The sequence below is a fragment of the Symphalangus syndactylus genome, chromosome X (assembly GCF_028878055.3).
Source record: "Symphalangus syndactylus isolate Jambi chromosome X, NHGRI_mSymSyn1-v2.1_pri, whole genome shotgun sequence".
Taxonomy (NCBI): Eukaryota; Metazoa; Chordata; class Mammalia; order Primates; family Hylobatidae; genus Symphalangus; species Symphalangus syndactylus.
The window spans coordinates 73,556,765-73,581,003 of record NC_072447.2 but is presented as its reverse complement, the minus strand read 5'-3'; the positions used below and the strand labels follow the sequence as shown (position 1 = coordinate 73,581,003).

At 46.5% G+C, this 24,239-nt stretch overlaps 1 protein-coding gene across 1 annotated transcript in view; it reads right to left on the bottom strand.

The window, feature by feature from the left end:
• Positions 1-1,161, bottom strand: part of MSN (moesin) — a 74,894-nt gene extending 73,733 nt beyond the window's left edge. The window contains exon 1 of the mRNA XM_055267409.2: positions 878-1,161. Within this exon, the coding sequence (XP_055123384.1) occupies positions 878-889 (12 nt within the window). The 5' untranslated portion in view covers positions 890-1,161. The remainder of the gene's footprint in view (positions 1-877) is intronic.
• Between the last annotated feature and the right edge of the window lie 23,078 nt (positions 1,162-24,239).

The window sequence follows — 24,239 nt, the reverse complement described above, 5'->3', positions numbered from 1 at the left end:
CTCCCCTCTCCCTCCTGGGCATCCGGCCCCCCTATCCCCACTCCCAGGAGGCTTCTGTTTCTCTCATAACAGCCAGTGGGGTGGAGACGCATCCCCAAATCAACCACCACTCTAGAAAGGTGTGGCCCCACGAGAGAACCCACACCACACAAAATAGTCCGGAGGGGATAGGAGGAGATAGAGAGGCATTAAGCAACAGGAGGGGCAGGGATTTGGGGGTGGAGAGGAGGGAGAAACCTGTCCTCTCTCCCAGGAGATGGGGTAGGCCTCTCCTCAGACTGGTGCCTAAATAAGTGTTGGTGCTCTCGGGTGCAGCCTCGATGACTATTTCCTCGCATCTCTCTCCTCACCTCCTAGTGGGAAACAGCTGGAGCCACCCGGTGAGGCTGTGGGAAAGATGAGTGGGGGTGCCAGATCCGCCCCGAGAGGCTCCCTCCTTCCTCCCTGCTTCTCTGTTCCCATGTCCCCTCTTGGACATTGGCAGCCTTGCCTCAGAAAGGTGCCAATTCCTGGGTTGGGGAAAGTGTTGTTTTCTGGACCAGAATCCTCTCCTCTGTGCCCATGGCCCATCAGGGAAAAGGGGAAACCCCAGGCCCCAACGAAGCCGTCCTCACTGTTGCATCTCAGACACAGGGAACTGGGACCTGAGAAAGAGGCAGGCCTCGCCCCGTCCAAACTTCCAGCCTGGACACCCCCTCAACCCCTGAGGGCGCACCAGACCAGGATCCCACTCCGGTCCCCTCCCTGCCCTTGGCTATGGCGGAGGGCGCGGCGTACCAGGCGGGCCGGTGACTGGCCAAGCCCTCAGCCATCAGCAAAGGGCTATGAGGCTCAGCCAGAGCCATTGGGGTCCACAGCGCCCACCCCCGGCACTCACCGTTTTGGGCATGGTGGCGGCAAAGGCAGCGGAGTTGGCGAAGTTTAGCTAGGACTGTCGGGCAGTGCTGAGCACGCAGTACACACGGCTCGGATTCGGCTGGCCGGGGACTCAGATTGGGTCCCTCACTAGCGTCGGGGCGACTGTTAGGCTTCCTGCTAACGGGCCACGACTTCACAAACCCCACCCAGGAAAGAGCCGCCCCTGTCGCGCCGCCCGCTCCTTTATGTGGCCCGGCTTCCGCGCCGCTCCCCGCCCTCGCGCCCGCCTCCCCGCCGACCGCTGGCCTTGCCCCGCCCAGCCCCGCCTGGCCTGGCCCGGCGCAGCCAGGCCACAGCGGCCACGTGGGGGACCCGGCTGGGCTCGGGCGGACCGAGGGTAGCTACCACTCCCCACCCAGACCCACCCGGCTCCTCTCCCACCCCGGTCACAGCCCCTAGCCTTCCACGTCCTGGCCTTCCAGCCCCACCCCCACTCAGGGCCCAGACCCTGGGCCCTGACAGATGCTTGCTCAGCCCCTGACTGCAACTTTCCACTGATGGGGAGCTCACTACCTATCACAGCTATCTTTTCCTTCTCTGGACAGCTCTGGCTCTTAGAAAGTTCTTGCCGTGTCTGAACTCCTTTTCTCTATGGCTTCTATCCATGGATCTCAGTTCTGCTCCCTGAGGCCACACAGATCCCCTGTTGTCCCTAACAGCTCCTCAAAGGCCTGAAGATCTCAGGTCCACAGGAAACTTCTCTTCTTTTGGCTAAACTGCCTCACCTCTTAAAACACTTCATCCATTCTCTTCCGTAGGACTCTCCCCATCATATTTCCTACCCATCCTTGCTCAGTCCTCATTTATCTTTCCTTCATCTAAATCCCAGTCTTCACCTTCCACAAATCAGTGACCCGATCCTTTAGCCTCTCCCCCAGTACATTCACTTTCTGATGTCCTGATGGGGCTGGCTATAATTCCCTCAGGTTAGATGTGACCTCCCTAGTCCACACCCTTGGGGTTTGTCTGCCAGCTCCCTTTCTCCTTTTTGTCAAGGTCACAGAATCCCAGGATGGCAGTGTTCTAGACTGTCATTTAGACTGTCTGGTCAAGTCTGAGTTTTAGGCTGAGTGCGGTGGCTCGTGACTGTAATCTTAACACTTTGAGAGGCTGATGCAGGAGGACTGCTTGAGCCCAGGAATTCGAGACCAGCCTGGGGAACATATCAAGACCGCCTCCCACATCTATATAAAAAAAATAAGTGAGGGCCGGGCACAGTGGCTCACTCCTGTAATCCCAGCACTTTGGGAGGCTGAGGCAGGCCGATCACCTGAGGTCAGGAGTTCAAGACCAGCCTGGCCAACATGGTGAAACCCCGTCTCTACTAAAATTACAAAAATTAGCCGGGCACGTGCCTGTAATCCGAGCTACTCGGGAGGCTGAGGCGGGAGAATCGCTTGAACCCAGGAGGCAGAGGTTACAGTGAGTCAAGACTGAGCCAGTGCACTCCAGCCAGGGCGACAGAGTGAGACTCCGTCTCAAAAATAATAATAATAATAAATAAGTGAGACCACACGCAGTGGCTTACACCTGTAATCCCACCATTTTGGGAGGCCAAGGCCTGCAGATCACTTGAGGTCAAGAGTTTGAGACCAGCCTGCTCAACATGGTGAAACCCCATCTCTACTAAAAATATGAAAAAAAAAAAAAAATTAGCTGGGTGTGATGGCACGCTCCTGTAGTTCCAGGCACTCGAGAGGATGAGGCAGGAGAATCGCTTCCGGGAGGCGGAGGCTGCAGTGAGCCGAGATTGGGCCACTGCACTCCAGCCTGGGCAATAGCGCAAGACTGTCTCCAAAAAAAGTAAAATAAAATAAGTCTAAGTTTTAGTTTGAAAGTGGCTGGCCATAGTCCTTTTTTCCTCCTCTCCACTGGCAACCATGTGAAGGCATGGTCTGCGTATCCTTTGTGAGGTAAGGCACCACAGATGGTAAGCCAGTTTGAGACAATGGAAAGGATATTTGAGAGGTCGGGACACCTGGCTTCTACATATAGCTCTGCCATTAACTCATCCTGTGACCACTATGTGGCCTTGGGTAATTCCCTCCCCGTCTCTGGGCTTGAGTTTCCATTTCTGTAGCAAGAAAGGACTGGACTCCTGGGCTTCCAAGGTCCTTTCCCACTCTGACATTATAAAGGGATGAGAAAGGAAGTATACTCCCTAGGACAATAGGTGAGCCTAACAGGATTGCATATGGGCTGGTCTTGCATTTGCACTCAGGAACCAGTAATCTCATTCCATCCTCCTTTGCCTTCCCAGCCCAACAGTGTCCACGATTCAATGTGCCTCGGTTTCTCTCACTGCTAACAAGATTCATTGATGTGTGCTAGGGTAAACAAAGTTCCCTGCCAAGATCATTTCCTTGAGCTAAGCATTTGTTCAAAGAGCAGCACTCATCGGAAAGCCCAAGCAGTCTCCATGAGCAATTGTCCCCAAGGAAGAGCAGCACTCACCAGAAAGCCTCAGCAGCAGGAGCAGCAATGACAGCTCATCACACTCCTTAATACTGCCATTGGCCCTTTTCCACCAGAAGTTCAAGGAACTCAACTGATTTCTTCACTCATCTTCACCTAGAACCTACAGGGACCTGGCATGAAGCTAAATGCCTAAAGACAAAGAATTTACTTGGAGACTCCAACTTTCTGGAAAGCGGAAACTCCCTCTGTGTCATTCCCCACCTCCCATGCCAACCACTCCCCACAACACACATACACAGGGGAGAGTTGGGTAGAGAGTGTCAAGCAGCTGAAGACACCACTAAAAGGGAAACAGGGACCAGGTGTGGTGGCTCACACCTGCAATCCCAGCAATTTGGGAGGCTGAGGCAGGCAGATCACTTGAGGTCAGGAGTTCAAGACCAGCCTGGCCAACATGGGAAAACCCCGTATCTACTAAAAATACAAAAATTAGCTGGATGTGGTGGCATGTGCCTGTAATCCCAGCTACTCGAGAGGCTGAGGCAGGAGAATTGCTTGAATCCAGAAGGTGGAGGCTACAGTGAGCAAAGATCACACCACTGCACTCCAGCCAGGGTGATAGAGTGAGACTCCGTCTTAAAAAAAAAAAAAAAAATGAAAGGGGGCATAGAAGTCCAAGCAGGGGCAGGGCGTGTCAGAGGCTGGGGGAGCTAAGAAATAGGGGGAAAGGGGCTGAGGGAGAAAGATGAGGTTGGACCTCTGGGGAGGAGAGGATGGGAAATAGACAGCATAAACTATCAAAGACTAGTTAGTCCAGTCTCACTCCAGGTCAGGAGAACTGGGGATCAGAAAGAGGAAAAGACTTACCCAAGGCCAGATAGTTAATGTACAGAAGACAAAGAGCTCAGTTAAGAAGCTCTGGCAATAGTACAAGCAAGAAATTTTTTAAATATTATTTTCTCATGTTTTATTTTAGATACAGGGGGTACCTGTGCATGTTTGTTACATAGATATATTGCACTCAGGTAGTGAGCATAGTACTCATTAGGAAGCTTTTCAACCCATGTCCTCTTCCCTCCCACCTCTAGTAGTTTTCAGTGTCTGTTGTGCCCATGTTTATGTCTGTAGGTGCTCAATGTTAAGCTCCCACTTATAAGTGAGAACATGCGGTATTTGGCTTTCTGTTCCTTCACTAATTCACTTAGGATTACGGCCTCCTGTTCCATCCTTGTTGCTACTAAGGACATAATTTCTTTCTTTTCTATGGCTGCATATTATTCCATAGTGTATATGTACCATATTTTCTTTATCCAGTCGACCATTTCTTTTTTTTTTTTTGAGATGGAGTCTCGCTCTGTCACCCAAGCTGGAGTGCAGTGGCGCAATCTCGGCTCACTTCAAGCTCCGCCTCCCAGGTTCACGCCATTCTCCTGCCTCAGCCTCCTAAGTAGCTGGGACTATAGGCGCCCGCCACCATGCCCGGCTAATTTTTTTTTTTTTTTTGTATTTTTAGTAGAGACGGAGTTTCACCGTGCTAGCCAGGATGATATCGATCTCCTGACCTTGTTATCCACCCGCCTCGGCCACCCAAAGTGCTGGGATTATAGGCGTGAGCTGCTGCTCCTGGCCTCACTCGACCATTTCTTTATCCAGTCAACCATTTTCTTTATCCAGTTGACCGTTGATCATGGGCACCTACATTGATTTCATGTCTTCGTTATTGTGAATAATGCTGCTATGAACATGCAAGTCCATGTGTCTTTTTGATATAATTATCTATTTTCCTTTAGGTATATACCTAGTAATAAGAATGCTGGAACAAATGTAGCTGTGTTTTAAGTTCTTTGACAAATCTTCAAAATGCTTTCCACAGTTGCTGAAGTAATTCACATTCCCACTAACAGTGTATAAGCATTCCCTTTTCTCCACAGCCTCGCCAACATTTGTTGTTTTTTTGACTTTTTAATACTAGTCATTCTGACTGATGTGAGGTAGTATTTCATTGTGGGTTAGATTTGCATTTCTCTGATGTGAGTGATGATGGGCATTTTTTTTCATATATTTGTTGGCCACTTGTATGTCTTTTTCTGAGAAGTGTCTGTTCGTGTCCTTTGCTCATTTTTTTTTTTGAGACAAAGTTTCACTCTTGTTGCCCAGACTGGAGCGCAATGGTGTGATCTCGGCTCACTGCAACCTCCACCTCCTGGGTTCAAGTGATTTTCCTGCCTCAGCCTCCCGAGTAGCTGGAATTACAGGTGCATGCCACCACGCCTTGCTAATTTTTGTATTTTTAGTAGAGAGAGGGTTTCATCATGTTGTTCAGGCTGGTCTCAAACTCCTGACCTCAGGTGATCCACCCGCCTCAGCCTCCCAAAGTGCTGGGATTACAGGCGTGAGCTGCCACACCTGGCCCTTTGCTCATTTTTTAATAGGGTTATTTATTTTTAGATTATTGACTTGTTTAACTGCCCTATAGATTCTAGATGTTAAGCCTTTGTCAGTTGAATAGTTTACAAATGTCTTCCTCATCTTGTAGGTTGTCTGTTTACTCTGTTGATAGTTTCTTTTGCTGTGCAGAAGCTCTTTAGTTTAATTAGGTCTCACTTGCCAATTTTTGCTTTTGTTGTAATTCTTTTTGAGACATAGACAAAAATTTTTCACAAAGGCCTATGTCAAGAAGTGTGTTTCCTAGGTTTTATTCTGTGATTTTTATAGTTTGAGATCTTAAATTTAAATACTTAATCCACATTGAGTTAATTTCTGTATATGGTGAAAGGTAAGGGTCTAGTTTCATTCTTCTGCATATGGCTAGCCAAGTATCTCAGCACCTTTTATTACATAGGGAGTTCTTTCCTATTGTTTGTTTTTGTCGACCTCATCAAAGATCAGATGGTTATAAGTGTGAGGCCTGATTGCTGAGTTTTCTATGTATTCTGTTCCATTGGTCTGTGTGTCTGTTTTTGTACCAGTACCATGCTGTTTTGGTTACGATAGCCTTATAGTATAGTTTGATGTTGTGTAGTGTGATGCGTCAAGCTTTGTTCTTTTTGCTTAAGATTGTTTTGGCTATTTGGGCTCATTTTTGGTTCCATGTGAATTTTAGAATAGTTTTCTCTAATTCTGTAAAGAATGACATTGGTAGTTTGATGGGAATAACGTTGAATCTGTAAATTGCTTTGGGCAGTATGGTCATTTTAATGATGTTGCTTCTTCCAATCCATGAGCATGGGATATTTTTTCATTTATTTGTGTCATTTCTGATTTCTTTGAGCAGTGTTTTGTACTTCTCCTTGGAGAGATCTTTCACCTCCTTGGTTAGCTGCTGTATTCCTAGATATTTCATTTTCTTTGTGGCTATTGTTTGGTTTTGTTTTGAGATGGAGTGTTGCTCTGTCACACAGGCTGTAGTGCAATGGCACAATCTCAGCTCATTGCAACCTCTGCCTACTGAGTTCAAGCAATTCTCCTGCTTTGGCCTCTGAGTAGCTGGGACTACAGGCATACACCACCATGCCTGGTTAATTTTTGTATTTTTAGTAGAGACAGGGCCATGTTAGCCAAGCAGGTCTCGAACTCCTGACCTCAGGTGATCTGCCTACCTCAACCTTCCAAAGTGCTGGGATTACAGGTGTCAGCCACAGTGCCCAGTCTCTTTGTGGCTATGGTAAATGGGGATGTGTTCTTGAGAAAAACTGGTACCAGTCCTACTGAAACTATTCTAAAAAGAAATTGAGGAGGTGAGGCTCCTCACTAACTAATTCTGTGAAGCCAGCATCAGCCTAATACCAAAATCTGGCAGAGACAAAATGAAAAAAGAAAACTTCAGGCCAATATCCCTAATGAGCATAGATGCAAAAGTCCTTAACAAAATACTAGCAAATGAATCCAGCAGCATGTCAAAAAGTTAACATGCCATGATCAATCAGCTTCATTCCTGGAGTGCAAGGCTGGTTCAATGTATATAAATCAATAAATGTGATTTGCCACATACACACAATTAAAAACAAAAATCGTATGATCATTTCAATAGATACAGAGAAAGTTTTCAATACAATTCAACATCCCTTTATGATAAAAACCCTCACCAACCTAGGCATCAAAAGAACATACCACAAAATAATAAGAACCATCTATAGGTGGCTCATGCCTGTAATCCCAGCAGTTTGAGAGACCTAGGCGATCGGAGTTCGAGACCAGCCTGGCCAACATGGTGAAACCTTGTCTCTACTAAAAATACAAAAATTAGCCAGGCATGATGGCAGACACCTGTAATCCCAGCTACTTGGAAGGCTAAGGCAGGAGAATCACTTGAACTTGGGAGGCGGAGGTTGCAATGAGCTGAGGTCACGCCACTGCACTCCAGCCTGGGTGACAGAGGAAGACTCCATCTCAAAACAAAACAAACAAATAAAAGAGCCATCTATCACAAACCCACAGCCAACGTCATACTGAATGGGGAAAAGCTGAAAGCCTTTCCCCTAAAGAACTGGAACAAGACTTGTCTGGGCATGGTGGCTCACGCCTGTAATCCCAGCACTTTGGGAGACCGAGGTGGGCAGATCACGAGGACAGGAGTTCAAGACCAGCCTGGCCAACATGGTGAAACCTCATCTCTACTAAAAATACAAAAATTAGCCGGGTGTGGTGGCACGTGCCTGTAATCCCAGCTACTTGGGAGGCTGAGGCAGGAGAATTGCTTGAACCCAGGAGGTGGAGGTTGCAGTGAGCCGAGACCACGCCACTGCCCTCCAGCCTGGCAACAGAGCAAGACTCCATCTCGAAAAAAAAAAAAAAAAAAAAAAGAACTGGAACAAGACATGGATGCCCATTCTCACCACTCCTATTCAACATAATACTGGAAGTCCTGGCCAGAGCAATCAGGCAAGATAAAGAATTAAAAGGTATCCAAATAGGAAAAGAAGAAGTCAAACTATCTCTCTTTGCAGATGATATGATTCTATACCTAGAAAACCACATAATCTCTGCCCAAAGGCTCCTAGATCTGATAAACAGCTTCAGCAAAGTTGTAGAATACAAAATCAATGTACAAAAATCAGTAGCATTTCTATACACCAATAATGTTCAGGCTGAGAGTCAAATAAATGAAGCGATAAATTTTGAGGGCTAGAGCCAGAGAAGTAGTACCTTCCTCCCCACCTCACCAAATAGAAGCTGGTTATGGTGATTATGGTCAATAGCTAGACATTGTTCAGGGGCTAGACATGAAACCCTTTGGCTAGGAGGGACTCATCTCAGTTATGCCCCTGTCTCCAGAGCAGAGCAGAGGCAGCTGAGGTGTTATCTTGTTCATTTAAGACGGCAGTGAAACAGCTTTGTTACCTACCTCCTTGTAAACCACTTCATGCCTATATTGCCCAAACTTCTGATAGTCCCCCCACCTTACCCCCTACTGTGATCCTATTTGAACTGAGAGTTAGATCAATCATCCTGGGGCCAGAGTAATACCCATGAGTAGGCTTAGATCTGATGAGGTTTATGTCAGTGTTTCTAGAGAGAAGACATAGAAATAGGAGACATACATCCGCATATAGGTTGGTTACTCTGTGAGAGGAACATAAGGGCTATGAAGAGATTTGGGTTTTTAGACAAGCTAAATTCAGAAAGTTCTAAGGGAGACAGGCAAGTCTTTTTCAAGCAGTACAGCTAATGAGGGCCAATATGAGCAGAGGTGATACAGGGACATTCTGGAGCTGGAGTCCAAAGAAGCTGGGGCATCTGAGTCAGTAGGCAGGAGATGCAAAGGAATATTTGGTCAGGGCTTTAGGGTCAGATGTGGGGTCCAGTTGGAAAGGCTCAGGATTCCTTGGGGGCTGGGAATGTTCTGGAGCTGCAGCAATCTGGACATCAAAGTCAAGGGAACAGCAAGCAAGAACTGCATGAAGCTGATTTATGTGATGCCGGGAGTGATGGCACATGCCTGTAATCCCAACACTTTGGGAGGCCGGGCTGGTGGATCACTTGAGGCCAGGAGTTTGAGACCAGCCTAGCCAAAATGGTGAACCTTATCTCTACTAAAAATACAAAAAGTTAGCTGGACATGGTGGTACATACCTGTGATCCCAGCTACTTGGGAGGCTGAGGCAGTAGGATCGCTTGAACCTGGGAGGCAGAGAGGTTGCAGTAAGCCAAGATTGTGCCACTGCACTCCAGCCTGGGCAACAGAATGAGACTCCATCTCAAAAAAAAAAAAAAAAAGAAACAAGGTGGCCAGGCACGGTGGCTCACGCCTGTAATCCCAGCACTTTGGGAGGCTGAGGCGGGTGGATCACCTGAGGTCAGGAATCCAAGACTAGCCTGTGCAACATGGTGAAACCTTGTCTCTACTAAAAATATAAAAATTAGCTAGGCACGGTGGCACGTGCCTGTAATCCCAGCTACTCAGGAGGCTGAGGCAGGAGAATCGCTTGAACCCAGGAGGTGGAGGTTGCAGTGAGCCGAGGTTGCACCATTGCACTCCAGCCTGGGTGACAGAGCAAGACGTCGTCTCAAAAAAAAAAAAAAAAGGCCGGGCGCGGTGGCTCACGCTTGTAATCCCAGCACTTTGGGAGGCCGAGGCGCGCGGATCACGAGATCAGGAGATCGAGACCACAGTGAAACCCCGTCTCTACTAAAAATACAAAAAAAAAAAATTAGCCGGGCGTGGTGGCGGGCGCCTGTAGTCCCAGCTACTCGGAGAGGCTGAGGCAGGAGAATGGCGTGAACCTGGGAGGCGGAGCTTGCAAGTGAGCCGAGACTGCGCCACTGTACTCCAGCCTGGGCGACAGAGCGAGACTCCGTCTCAAAAAAAAAAAAAAAAAAAAAAAAAGAAAAGAGAAAAAGAATCAAGCTGATTTATATGAAAGTCTATGTCCAAGCTCAAGAGAGAAATGAAATTGGACTTTTAATTATCTGCAAATATATTGTTCCCATCCTAGATCTAAGTTCACTGCAATAAAGAAGCTTCTGCATTTCAAGTGACATTCCTCCTTCAGGGGATGCAGTGCAGTGCAGAAGAGGCAATACCAGAGACAAACTGGTTGGGGAACAGCAAGGAATACTTTGCAAAAAGAATCCCCCCCACCCCAACAATTCACTGAATGGTAGCAATTGAAAGTTCCCCATCACTCAAAACTTTCTGAGGGCTGCTTTTCATTTTCATCATTGTTGGAAAGTCCTGCTTCACTCAGCACATTTGCTCTTGGGTTTTTCTTGCAGGAAGAATTAACTAAGCCCCTGAGACTGCTGTTCTAGCTTCATTCATAGAAGAGAAATGTGTCAGAGACAGATGAGAAAAAATATCAGCTTGGGGCCCCACACTCTGAGGCCTTCTCTCTCTCTTTTTTTCTTCCCCTGGGTCAGTAGTGCAAACACTTGACTACTTGTGCCCCTTACACAAAAAAGAGAATAAACTAAAGTATTCTTTAGCTTATTCTTTAGATACTGTTGTCTCCCCTAAGGAAAAAGACCCTCTCACAGCATAATGTGGCTGAGAATACAAACTGCAGTAGTAGGAAAATCATGCTTTTAACCATCCTCAGTCTTGTAGCTACTTCTTAGGAAAATAAGCTAGCATCTGGGTAAAGGAGAGAAGATAATATTAAACAAGGCACCTACTATGTGCTGAGCATTAGGGAGGCCATTTCAATATCTAACCTCAATGTAACCCTCACAAGAAATGACAGTTACATTGGTAGAAATGAGGACATTGAGGATCTGAGGAGTGATGTGAATTATCCAAAAGTCACATGTTTGTTGATGGTGGCACAGGGATCTGGGCCCAGGTAGTGTCAGCCCAAAGTCCACCTTCATCCCATCAGCCTGAATCTGTGAGCTTCTCAGTCCTGAGCTATGACCAGACATACTCAAGGAAGGGGTTGTATTTTAAGATTCACGTCACCCCCGCACCTTAGTGGTCAGAATAATGGCTCAAGATAGCAGGTGGGTAATCATAAGCAGGGCTGATAAGGCATTTTGCCAGTATCAAGTGTCTGGGAATATTTATTATTAATCACACTAATGGACCACCAAGAGAGGACAAAGTTTCTCTCTGGCTTTTCATCTGATTAGAGCTGGAAGCTGTTCAAGCACTTTCCCCAGCCAGCCAATATCAATTTAATTTGAGCCACTATCCTCTTGGAATATGAAATTGGCCCCATAGACAGGATCTCCCAGTGAAGTCATCAGCCCCCCAGCCCTGCCCCCAGTGGCCAGTCACCCTGCATATGTGACCAGTCTGCATGTGCCCAGAGAGAAAACAGCCTGCTGAGCTCATGGCCCGTCTGTGAACCATCCGCATCCATCTGTGACCGGGTGCCTGTTAGGTGCCAGGTTCTATGAGAGGCTCTGTGAGGGGTGCTTACCCCCCTCTCCCCTTGAGCTCCCCTTCCCAGCAGCTCCGTATCTGTTGGTGGTTTTGCTGTTGGCGCCGTCTTTTGTGTGCACAGTGTCATCATCTTTAACTCTGCCTGACCCCTGCCATCAGTCACCAAGCCCTGCTCTCTGTCTGTGTGTCCTTCACAGCTTCACTCCCTCCCATCTCCACTGCCAGTGCCCCAGGTCAGCCCTCCCCAGCTCTGGCCTCAACTGTCGGAACAGGCTCCTCCCTGGTCTCCCTGCCTCCAGGCTGCCTGTCCAGGCCAGCCTCCACATGGTCACTTGGTGATCTTCATGGTGATCTTCAGAAACATAGCCTTCATGTGTGCTCAGAATTGGCAGGTGAACCCTCACACACACACCAATGCACACACTTACCTTCCCAGCCCTCTCTTCCTCCCACAGCTCCTCAGCACAGGCCGTGCCCTCTAGCTGGGCTACTCACTGCACGCAGCAGCACCGTGTGCTTGCTCTTGTCTCTGGGCTTCCAGGGCCCAACCTCCTGCACGAAGCCCTCCCTTGGTCTTTCCTGCCCTCCTCTTGCTCTCTGTCTCCCTCAGCCCCGTAGTGCCTGCAGTAGGTTCACAGTGCTCATCTGGCCTCCCTCCCACATCCTGCTTTGTCTTGTCAGCTGCTGCTTTTTTTTTTTTAATTTTCCATTCCAGGCTGGGCTGTAGTTGCTCCCACAATGGGATCACAGTTTGTGTTCCATGCAGAAGGAGTCCAGAACACTTCTAGGCATAACCTTGGAGCTCATAGCAGGTTGCTTAGCTAGGCCAGAGAAGAGAGGGATCTGCTCATTTCCAGCCTTGCAGGCCTATCAACTTGTATTATGTTCAGTTTCTCTAAGGGCACACATTCCCCTTCACATTGCCTCCACGTATCCTGTTAGGAGACAAGACTAATGGAACAGAGTCTCCTATGTCATCACTTCTTCTCTCCCAACTCACAACAACAAAAACAACACACACACACACACGCACACACACACATACAGGCATAGATCTTTTCAGCTCTGCTCCCAGTCTGCCTTAGGTAAGCACTATACTGTGTACAAAGAGTCATTTACAAAGACATTCACTGCAATACTATAATAATCAAGGGAAACAACATAAATGTCCATCACTAGAGCACTAATTAAATACATTACGGTAATCCATACAATAATTCATCCTTTTGAAAACACAAGCTATCGGCCAGGCCTGGTGGCTCACGCCTGTAATCCCTGAACTTTGGGAGGCCAAGGCGGGTGAATCACCTGAGGTCAGGAGTTCAAGACCAGCCTGGACAATATGGTGACACCCTGTCTCTATTAAAAATACAAAAATTAGCCAGGCATGATGGCGGGCACCTGTAGTCCCAGCTACTTGGGAGGCTAAGGCAGGAGAATAACTTGAACCCGGGAAGTAGAGGTTGTAGTGAGCCAAGGTCACGCCACTGCACTCCAGCCTGGGCGATAAGAACAAGACTCTGTCTCAAAAAAACAAAACAAAACAAAATAAAACAAAAAAACCACAAGCTATCATGAAAAGAGGTTTCTGATCTATTAGACCTATTAGAAGATTCAGGGAGATGTCTATATCTTCTTCTGAATCAGACTTCTGAATGCCAAGAGGCAGAGCTGGATCAAGTGGGAGAAAGCCACAGTGGGACACGAGGGAGAAGGTTTGTATAGTCACAGCTGTCCAAAACTGGAGAGAGTCATTCAAAAAGTACTGAGGTCCTCATAATTGAAAGTTTGCTAACAAAGGTTAGATGACCCCATACTCTGGGAGGTTGAAGAGAAAATATCTATGCCCTAAGGGTCTATAAAATCAATATGTAAGAAGCCCTCAAATAAAAACAGAGCCATTTTTAAATCATTATGTCATTCACTACCAAGAACATCTTAGGTAATCAGAGTGTCAATCCATATTTGACAGATAAGGTAATTGAGGCTCAAGGAAGTAAGGTCACTTGGCCATGATCTCATTATAAGTAGGGTCTTGAAACAAGCCTATCTGACTTTATTATTCATCCATTCATTCATTCATTCAACAATTTTTTGTGTGTATGCTTACTATACAAAAGGCACTGTACTAGGCTCTGTGTACACAGACATGAAAAAAACAAAAGTTTCTACCCTTACAGGGCTCACAACCTAGTGAGGGAGACAGACAAAGAAAAAGGAATATAATATATTTTTTCACCACTCCCCACATCCTAAGTGTTGAGGTATGGGGATCAAAGACTTCATCTCAGCAGGGCCAATAAAAACTATTACCCTGGCATAAAAAGCTCCCACCTACAACGCTCTGAAAAAACAGTCATAGGTGACTGGACAAGGAGCAGAAAGCAGGATGGCTCAGGGCTTTGAGCAGACCCTTCTCCTCTTACTAAGACCTCCATGAGAGCACAAACCAAAAAATCCTGCTGGCCACTGGTGGTATATATGCTTTATTCATATGTATATGCTTTTATGTATATATAGCAACATAGCTGCACATTTTTTTTTCTTTAGTATATGTATGAGGGAAAGAGAGAGAGAGAAAGTGCCACCTTGAAAGCAGTAAATTTTGGAAACAGAACACCTGGTTTTAGTCTGTTTTTCCAATAACTAGTTCAGCAACTTTAGGTAAATCAATTGATTAACCCAAGCCTCAGTTTCCTGTAAAAATTGAGGTAATAATAATAGCTATCTCCCAATATTTTTGGTCAGGAGGATATATAAGGTTGGCTATAAGAAGGGTCTTTGCAAGGCCAGGCACGGTGGCTCGCCTATAATCCCAGCACTTTGGGAGGCCGAGGCGGGCGGATCATGAGGTCAGGAGATCAAGACCATCCTGGCTAACATGGTGAAACCCTGTTTCTACTAAAAGATACAAAAAAAAATATATGGGGCACAGGAACAGGATTGACTGCAAATAAGCACAAGCAATCTTTCAGGGATGATGGTAGTGAACTAAAATTGAGTTGTAATCAAGATTTTACAACTCTATAAATTTACTGAAAATCATTGACTTTTATATTATATTTGTAAATTCCATGTTACATAAATTGTATCTCAATAAAATATGATGTCCTGGCCGGGGCCAGTGGCCAAAAAAAAAAAAAAAATAGCTGGGCGTGGTGGTGGGTGCCTGTAGTCCCAGCTACTCAGGAGGCTGAGGCAGGAGAACGGCGTGAGCCCGGGGGGCGGAGCTTGCAGTGAGTGGAGATCGCACCACTGCACTCCAGCCTGGGCGACAGAGCAAGACTCCGTCCCAAAAAAAAAAAAAAAAAAGGGTCTCCATAAAATGATTGCATAGGGCCAGGTGCAGTGGCTCACACGTGTAATCACAGCACACTGGGAGGCCGAGGCAGGCAGATCACCTGAGGTCAGGAGTTCAAGACCAGTCTGGCCAATGTGGTGAAACCCCGTCTCTACCAAAAAATACAAAAATTTAGCTGGGTGCAGTGGCAGGCGTCTGTAATCCCAGCTACTCCGTACACATGGGTAACATATACATGGAGCAAACAGGCACCCATGCTTGCCTGTTTATGTGCCCATTTGCTTGTATGTGTGTTGTTGGGCCTAATCTGTATTTCCAAGTCAGCCTAATATATAGTAGCCCCTTCCTCCCACCACTTACCCTTCCTAAAACACTTTTTCTCATTCTTTACTCCCTAGTCTCAGACCGGAACACATTTTAACATTATTTTTTTCTGAGAAATACAGGCCTCAAACATTCCTAACTATTTTTAAGAGACTTCCCCCTACTTCACACTACACTAAAGGCATTGGTTTATATTCAGCCTAGCCATGTATTTACATGAAGATGTGGCTGTGTCTCAGTGGGGAAAATGCAGAGCCCTCCCCCAGGTTTGAAGTGCCCCTTCAAACCAGCCACATCATGTGTTCCTGGGCCTCTCCAGTGGCTCCAGAGAATGTGGTGTTGGCAAAATAATGCCACAGGGGAAGAGGAGAAGCCATTCTCCAGTTTCCTGTCACTCACACACCATTCCCAACTCCCCAGCCTCCACTTCTCTAAGACTTTGGGACTGGGGGCCAAGAGGTCTGGTTCTACTTTCTGCAGGCCAACAAAGTCCTAAATATACTGCCAGATGACTGGTTCCAAAGACATCCAGCCATTTATTCTGAGTATCAGAATGCTTGGGAGAAGACAGAGAGCCCCGTGTTTAACTCATAGAACCTCTGAATCTTAGCACATGGTGCTTCATCACCGCCTAAATCCACCTCTCCCATATCCTCGTGAAAGAGTCAAAACAGAAATCAGAATCTTAAAACATTACACCTTTAACATCATCTAGGCTACGTGTCCCAATTTTACAAGTGAGAAAACTATGGCCAAGGGAAGTGAATGGACTTGGTCAGGAAAAAGACTAGTTCTCCCGACTCCCAGGCTAGGGTTCTTTCCACTGGGTCTCCAGACTCAAGAGCAATAAGAATCAAGCAAGTTAATACAAAAGATTAATGATCCCATGCTCCTGTTGCTTTGGGGGACATCTGAAAATAGAAGCTGAGAAGTTCTTAGGGAGGGAGAAAAAATTACAGGGGCTTGCTGGTGGGTCTCTCTGCTGAGAGCAGACCTGAACCAAGTACCTACCATGGCTTGGGGCCAGATCTGAGACCCAGGAGAAATGAGAGCTTCTCTTGTTTAGAAGCTGACCTGGAAACTGGAGAGGCCTTACTCTTCCTGTGACATGGGTTCTGGATCTCCAATAAAAGCTCCTGAAGGCAAGGATTGTGGCTTGCATTCTCTTTTCATCTCCCAAAACCTTGCCCAGCTCCAGGCCTCCTGATTGATTGATGGTGCTTGCCATAGAGATGAAATCATCCTGGCTCTGTGGGCAAAGGTCTCTGTCTTGATTAACCCTCAGACTGGCTGCATCACTGAACTGCAAGTGCACCAGCCTTCCGGTGCTCCACATTCTAGTTGCCCCCATCTTCCAGGAGGCTGGATTAGCACAGCACATCCCAAGGGTCATGGGCTTGTCTGCTGGCCTAGGGAGGTTGCTTCCCATCCTCAGGGCTCTGACCTCATAGACTGCACAGGGGATGAAAGCAGAGGCTGGTCTTGAACTCCTGGCCTCAAGTGATCTGCCCACCTTTGCCTCCCAAAGTGCTGTGATTACAGACGTGAGCCACCACACCTGGCCTGGGATGGTGTTAATATGACTAGAGGAATGTCTGATAGAAGGGAAACACAGCAAGTAAAGAGCAACTGAAAGGCCGGGTGCGGTGGCTCATGCCTGCAATCCCAGCGCTTTGGGAGGCCGAGGTGGGTGGATCACCCAAGGTCAGGAGTTCGAGACCAGCCTGGCCAATGTGGCCAACGTGATGAAACCCCTTCTCTACTAAAAATACAAAAAATTAGCTGAGCGTGATGGCGGGTGCCTGTAATCCCAGCTACTCGAGAGGCTGAAGCAGGAGAATCACTTGAACCCAGGAGGCGGAGGTTGCAGTGAGCTGAGATCGTGCCATTGCACTCCAGCCTGGACAACAAAAGCGAAAGTCGATCGCAAAATAATAATAATAATAATGATAATGATAATAATAAATATTACTTCTTTCCTTGCCTATTTTTACTAAAATAGAATCCATCCCCCCCCCCAAAAGAACACCATATTCTCAATCTCAGAGATTTGTTTCCTTCACAGCACTTATAGTTTGAAATAATGTATTTTATCTGTGTATTTACTTGTTTAATATCTACCCCCCTGTAGTAGACAGAATAATGGCACCCTGAACATACACATCCACATCTTAATTTTCTTTTCTTTCTTTCTTTCTTTCTTTTTTTTTTTTTTTTAGATAGAGTCTCACTCTGTCGCCCAGGCTGGAGTGCAGTGGTGTGGTCTTGTATTTTTGGTAGAGACAGGATTTCACCGTGTTGGCAAGGCTGGTCTCAAACTCTTGAACTCAAGTGATCTGCCTATCTCAGCCTCCCAAAGTGCTGGAATTACAGGCATGAGCCACTGTGCCTGGCCTCTAATTTTCAAAACCTATTAATATGTTATGTTACATTACAAAGAGGAATTAAGGTTGCAGATGGAACTAAGGTAACTAATCAGCTGACTTTGAGATGGGAATATTATCCTAGATTACCTGCGTGGGCAGAATGTAATCACAATGGTCTTTATAAGTGGAACAGTGGAAGAGGGAGGCATTAGAGGATGTCAGAGTGATGCAGTGTGAGGATTTGACCTGCTATTGCTGGCTTTGAAGAGAGAAGGGACCACAAGCCAAGGAATGCAGGCAGTCTCAATAAGCTAGAAAAGACAAGGAAATTTATTCTTCTCTAGAGCCTTCAGAAGGAACTTAGCCCTGCTGACCATTTTAAACTTCCGACCTCCAGAACTGTAAGAAAATTAATTGCTGTTTTAAGCCACTAGTAACTCGTTACGGGACACATGGTAAACTATTACACTCTCCCATTAGATCATGATTTTGATGAGGGCAGGAAATAGGTCTGTTCTGCTCACCATCATAGCCCCAGCACACAGTGTAGCACCCAGCACAGAGTAGGACCTCAATTAATATTAGGTTAAATAAGTGAATGAATCTTGGGCATGCCTTACGGATCCTGCCTCCATAATGCCCCTTAATGTGGGGTGCCATTTCATCCAAGGGGCTGAGCCCAAAGGAGGCTGGCACCTCCCCAGCCAGAACCTGGTAGGAGAGAAGCTGGAAGCCTGAGAACACCTACATCTTTTATTTCTCAGAAAAGGAGCCCTTGTTGGCTGGGTGCAGTGGCTCATGCCTGTAATCCCAGCACTTTGGGAGGCTAAGGGGGGTGGATCACTTGAAGCCAGTGTTCGAGACCAGCCTGGCCAACATGGCAAAACCCTGTCTCTACTAAAAATACAAAAATTAGCCGGGAATGGTGGCATGCAGCTGTGGTCCCAGCTATTCGAGAGCTGAGGTGCAAGAATCGCTTGAACCCAGGAGGGGGAGGTTGCAGTGAACCAAGATTGTACCACTGCACTCCAGCCTGGGTGACAGAGTCTCACTCTGCCTCAAAAAAGAAAAGAAAAAAAGAAAAAGAGAAAAAAGGAGGCCTGTGGAGTCTGTATTAACCAACTGTCTATCCACACAACAATGTGCATGTGTTTTTTTTTCATACCTATATATACAGAGAAATGATGATTCTCATTCCAGAACATTTTCTAGAGCACCTAGTGTGTGTCATGTGCAGTGCCAGGAGCTTGTGCATATGTTATTTGTGGATGGTGGTGGTACTGGTCTGCTTCACGCGTTATTTTTTTTGTTATCTCATTTGCTCCTTGCTTTGGTGGGGTAGGGATTCCTAGTCCTACTATGAAAAGGCAAAGACAAAGTATGAGCCCAGCTCTCAGCCACACAGCCAGTGAGCTGGAACCCAGCTCTCCAGACAGACACTGTACCAAATTATATACACACACACACACACACACACGAACACACACACATATACACACACACACACACACACATACATATACATATATTTTTTTTTGAGAGAGAGAGTCTCGCTCTGTCACCTAGGCTGAGAGCACAGTAGCATGATCTCTGCTCACTGCAACCTCCGCCTCCTGGGTTGAAGTGAATCTCCTGCCTCAGCCTCCCAAGTAGCTGGGACTACAGGCACCCACCACCACGTCTGGCTAATTTTTGTATTTTTTTTTTTTTTTTTTTTTTTTTTTACTAGAGATGGTGTTTCATCATATTGGCAGGCTGCTCTCGAACTCCTGACCTTGTGATCTGCCTACTCCCACCTCTTAAAGTGCTGGGATTACAGGTGTGAGCCACGGCTCCCGGCCATGTCCCCTTCCAGAGATCTAGGAGTCATCTTTAATATCTTCTTTTTCCTCATGGCCCCCCACCCTCTCTGGCCATTTCAACCCACTGCTAAGTTCTATCAATGAGCCATTCTAAAAACTTTCAAATCTGTCTGCTTCTCTCTATGTCCACTGCCACTACCCTGGTCCCAGCCTAGTCGAATGGACAACTGCAGCAGGTTCCTAACTGATTTTCCCACATCTTTTTTGGCTCTCCTCCATCCATTTGTCCACAAAGAAGCCAGAGAAATATTTTCAATATGCAAAATCATGTCATTCTCCAGCTTAAAAACCTTCAATGGCTTCTCCCCTGTGCTTTTATGATGAAAAGAATCTTTGTCGCCAGGCGTGGTGGCTCACGCCTGTAATCCCAGCACTTTGGGAGGCCGAGGAGGGCGGATCACGAGGTCAGGAGATCGAGACCATCCTGGCTAACATGGTGAAACCCCGTCTCTACTAAAAATACAAAAAAATTAGCCAGGCGTAGTGGCGGGCGCCTGTAGTCCCAGCTACTCGGGAGGCTGAGGCAGGAGAATGGCGTGAACCCGCGAGGCAGAGCTCGCAGTGAGCCAAGACGGCACCACTGCACTCCAGCCTGGGTGACAGAGAGAGACTCCATCTCAATAAAAAAAAAAAAAGAATCTTTGTCGTGGCCTTTAAAAGGCGTTTATGGTATGGCTCCTACCTATTTCTCTAGCCTCTCTCTACCAACTCTCCCTGTCACTGCTTGCATTCCAGCCACACTAGCCATTTTTCCATCTCTAAAATGTGTTATGCTTCCTCCAATCCATCCCCCATGAAGGTCTTTGCATACTATTTATTCTGCAGGGAAGCACATGTTTCCCCACCTTCACCATTTACCTAGTTAACACCAATTCAATCCTTCCTTTAGATCAAATATCACTACTTGTGGAACTCTCTAAAACCCACCATATGTCAGGATCCCTACCATATGTCCTTAGAGAACTAACCACCTGGCTGGGTGCAGTGGCTCATGCCTGTAATCCCAGCACTTTGGGAGGCCGAGGCGGGCGGATCACGAGGTCAGGAGTTTGAGAGCAGCCTAGCCAACATGGCAAAATCCCACCTCTACTAAAAATCCAAAAAATTAGCTGGGTGTGGTGGCAGGCACCTGTAATCCCAGCTGCTTGGGAGGCTGAGGAAGGAGAATTGCTTGAACCTGAGAGGTGGAGGTTGCAGTGAGCCCAGATCATACCATTGCACTCCAACCTGGATGACAGTGCAAGACTCCATCTCAAAAAAAAAAAAAAAGAGAGAGAGAGAGAGAGAGAGAACTAACCACCTTTCCTCCATAGAACTTACTTACTACAGTTTGCAAATATACAATTATTTGAGTCTTGAGTAGATTAATGTCTATCTCCCCAAGTAAACCATAAGTTTCATGAAGGCAGGAACAGTGTTTGCTTTTTATATCTATTGAACACCAGTGTCTATAATAACAGTGAATGAGAGGTGGTGAATTCTCAAAGGGCCTTGTACCTCATACTAGGGTTTGTTTTTTTGTTTTGTTTTGTTTTAAGACAGAGCTTCGCTCTTGTTGCCCAGGCTGGAGTGCAAAGGTGCGATCTCGGCTCACCACAACCTCCGCTCCCCAGGTTCAAGAGATTCTCCTGCCTCAGCCTCTCGAGTAGCTGGGATTACAGGCATGCACCACCACACCCAGCTAATTTCTTGTATTTTTAGTAGAGATGGGGTTTCTCCATGTTGGACAGGCTAGTCTTGAACTCCCAACCTCAGGTGATCAGCCCGCCTTGGCCTCCCGAAGTGCTGGGATTACAAGCGTGAGCCACCGTGCCCGGCCATACTAGGGGTCTTAAATGTTATCCTCGGGATAATGAGAAACTGCTTATAGTTTAAAAGCAGGGAAGTGACTTGATCAGGTTTTTGTTTTTAGAAAAGATGATGTCACATGTCAAAGGAAGACAGAATTGAGGGGATGGGATGAGATGGGAGATATAGAACTCAGTTTGGAAGCCATTGTAATAGTTCAGGCAAAAAATAATGAGGATGTGAGCCATGTCATCTCCTGTGGGCCAGCTATCTCTCAACTCATTCATCTCTCAACTCATTCCACAAATGATTTGAAGTAACTCACCACAAGAAAGCAATAAAATTGTAAAATTAAATAAATACAACTTTAAAATCGGGATGAGAGAAGTGAAGATCAGGAAGTTAAAACTGAGGAACCCTGTTGAGGGGGGAAAGGAAAGAGGAGAAATTATTAATAGAGTACAGACATGGAAGCCACAGGTCACATGCAACTGAGCTGTGAAAAGGGACACCTAGTTTTTATTGCAGAAAAGGAAAAGACATACTCATGCTTCAGTTATGGACTTGGATGGTAGTAGAGGTTGAATATTCATTATCCAATATGCTTGGAACCAGAAGTGTTTTGAAACTGCGATTTTTCCAAATTTTGGAATATTTGCGTTATACCAATTGAGCATCTCTAATCCAAAAATCCAGAATTCAAAATGCTTCAAAATCTGAAAATTTTGAGGGCGAACTTTTCGGATTAGGGATACTGGACCTATATTAGAAATGAGGAGAAGAGGATAAATTTGAGAGATTAAAGAGGTATTACAAAACAGATAGGAATTAGTGATTAGAAGCCCTATAATAGTACCAACTTGTGGAGCAGAAAGAAGAGAACGAAGTTTTTGGACATGGTGAATTTGAGATACCCATGAGCCATCAAGGTGGAGGCAGCTGGGCAGTTTTATCTCAATGTTTCCTCCTTCATCCCTGCTCTCTTTCACCTCACCAAGCATTTCCTCTATGTTGGAGCCACACCTAGGCATTTCCACTTAGATTCAAAGTTCTGTGTCTTTGAGCCTTCTGCTCCTCAGTTTTATAATCTTTTTCCGCCTGACCAACTCATACTCACCCTTCACAATATAAGTCAAATGTCATTTTCTGTGAAAAGAAAAGCTGTCCCCCTCACCACGCTCCCCGCCCCGCCCACAGAAACTCCCTTTCTTCTCTGTGCCCCCGCAATGCTTTGGACACTCAACTTTCGACAAACATGCTTTAGGGAAAATCCATGGGGGCAGAAAGAAAGGAAAATCTGTGCTACCGAGACCTGGAAGTAGGAGGGTTCATTACATGAAGCCCAGAAGAGAGGTAGGAAAAACTCCACTGATACAGATGAGAGCAAGAATCAAAGCAGAGACCTTGAGGGATGTATTGTCAGAGGCCAGCTATCAGCTATCAGAAGCCAGGAGGGTCCTGATAGCTCCAGGCTCAGAGCAGCCTGGGAAGCACACTTGGGGAAGGATAGCCTGAAGGCCTGCCAGCCTAGGCCTGGAGTCTACATGGCTCAGCCTAAACCAAGCCCAGACAGGGGAGGGTGGAGCTGGGCCTCCTCCCAGCCCAGTAGCCCAGGGATGACTCAGGGCTTGGCGTCAGCTCCAGTACTTGGCAGTTTGTGCTAGAAGAGTGAGTGTTAGCTCTGTTCTGAGATTGGGGGTAACTCTAACTTTTCCATTGTTTTTAAAATCCCCCTCTGTTTGCCCTGGAGTTATAGTGGCTATTTAAATCCCTTCATGGTGTTCTGACACCTACAGGGAAAAGTCCAAATTCCTTAGCAGGGCATATATGATCAGTCTCATCTCTTGTCCCATCGCCCTGCTCTCCAGTAATCCCAAGCCCTGGATTGGACTGAAAAGCCATGTTGTCTCCCTCCTCTGGGTCATTGGACATGTTTCCACTGCCTAGAATGTCATTCCCCTAATGGCTTCCCCCACTTACCGGGAGAACTATTACTTTTATTCTAGTCTCAGCTCACCTCATCTGAGAAGTCCCTGACCATAGCTGCTTCCCCAGTCTGAATTTGATTCCCCCTGCCCTGAGTTGCCACAGTCCCTTGAGCTTCCTCTTTTCTTTGTACTCAAAGAGTATTTGTGTGAGAAATAAAACATAATGTCCTTTTTATGGGATAATGGGGGTCAGAGAGGTGGTTGGGCAGTGATATGCAGTTCTGGGACGACGGAGCTGGGCATAATGATGTGCTAAGTTTGAAACCCAGCTCTGCCACTAATAAGCTGTATGATCTTGAATCAGTTATTTTACCTCTCTAGGCCTCCATCTTTCCATCTGTTTGATGGTGGGATAGGACTAAGAAGTGTCTATGGTCCCTTCCAGCTCTGATATCCTAGGATTTAGGGGAAAAGGTAAAGGAACTCATGGGAGAGAAGGAAAGAATATATGAAAGCCAGCCTACCACCACAAAGGATGTTACAGATTTAATTGGCAAGCATCCTGTGACCTTTTCAGCCTGGCAGGTACTGCTTATTATTTATAACATTCCATCCTGAAGTGCTATACCGATCACTGAGCCCTTTTGCTAATGTTATTCCATTTTGCAGCAGCCGGTGAGAAAGGCAGAACAAGCATTTAAAGGCTGGCCTCGTTTTACAGAAGAGAAAACTGAGGGAGAGAAAAAAGTGGTTGTCCCAATCAGTGCTCAAATAACTTAAGGTCTAAGTACTTGCAGTCACCCTGTGTAGGGTGACCAACATTTCCAGTTTGCTGGGAATGCAGAACTTTCCGTTTCAAAACCAGGAAAGTCCCAGGCAAACCAGAAAGTTAGGTCACCTTACATAGGTAATTAGCTTTCCAGCCCTCAATCACCCTTGAGACAATGGGTTGTAGCCAGGGAGCAATGGAGTAGTACCATACCTTCCCAGTGGGTCCCACCTGAGAGAGGC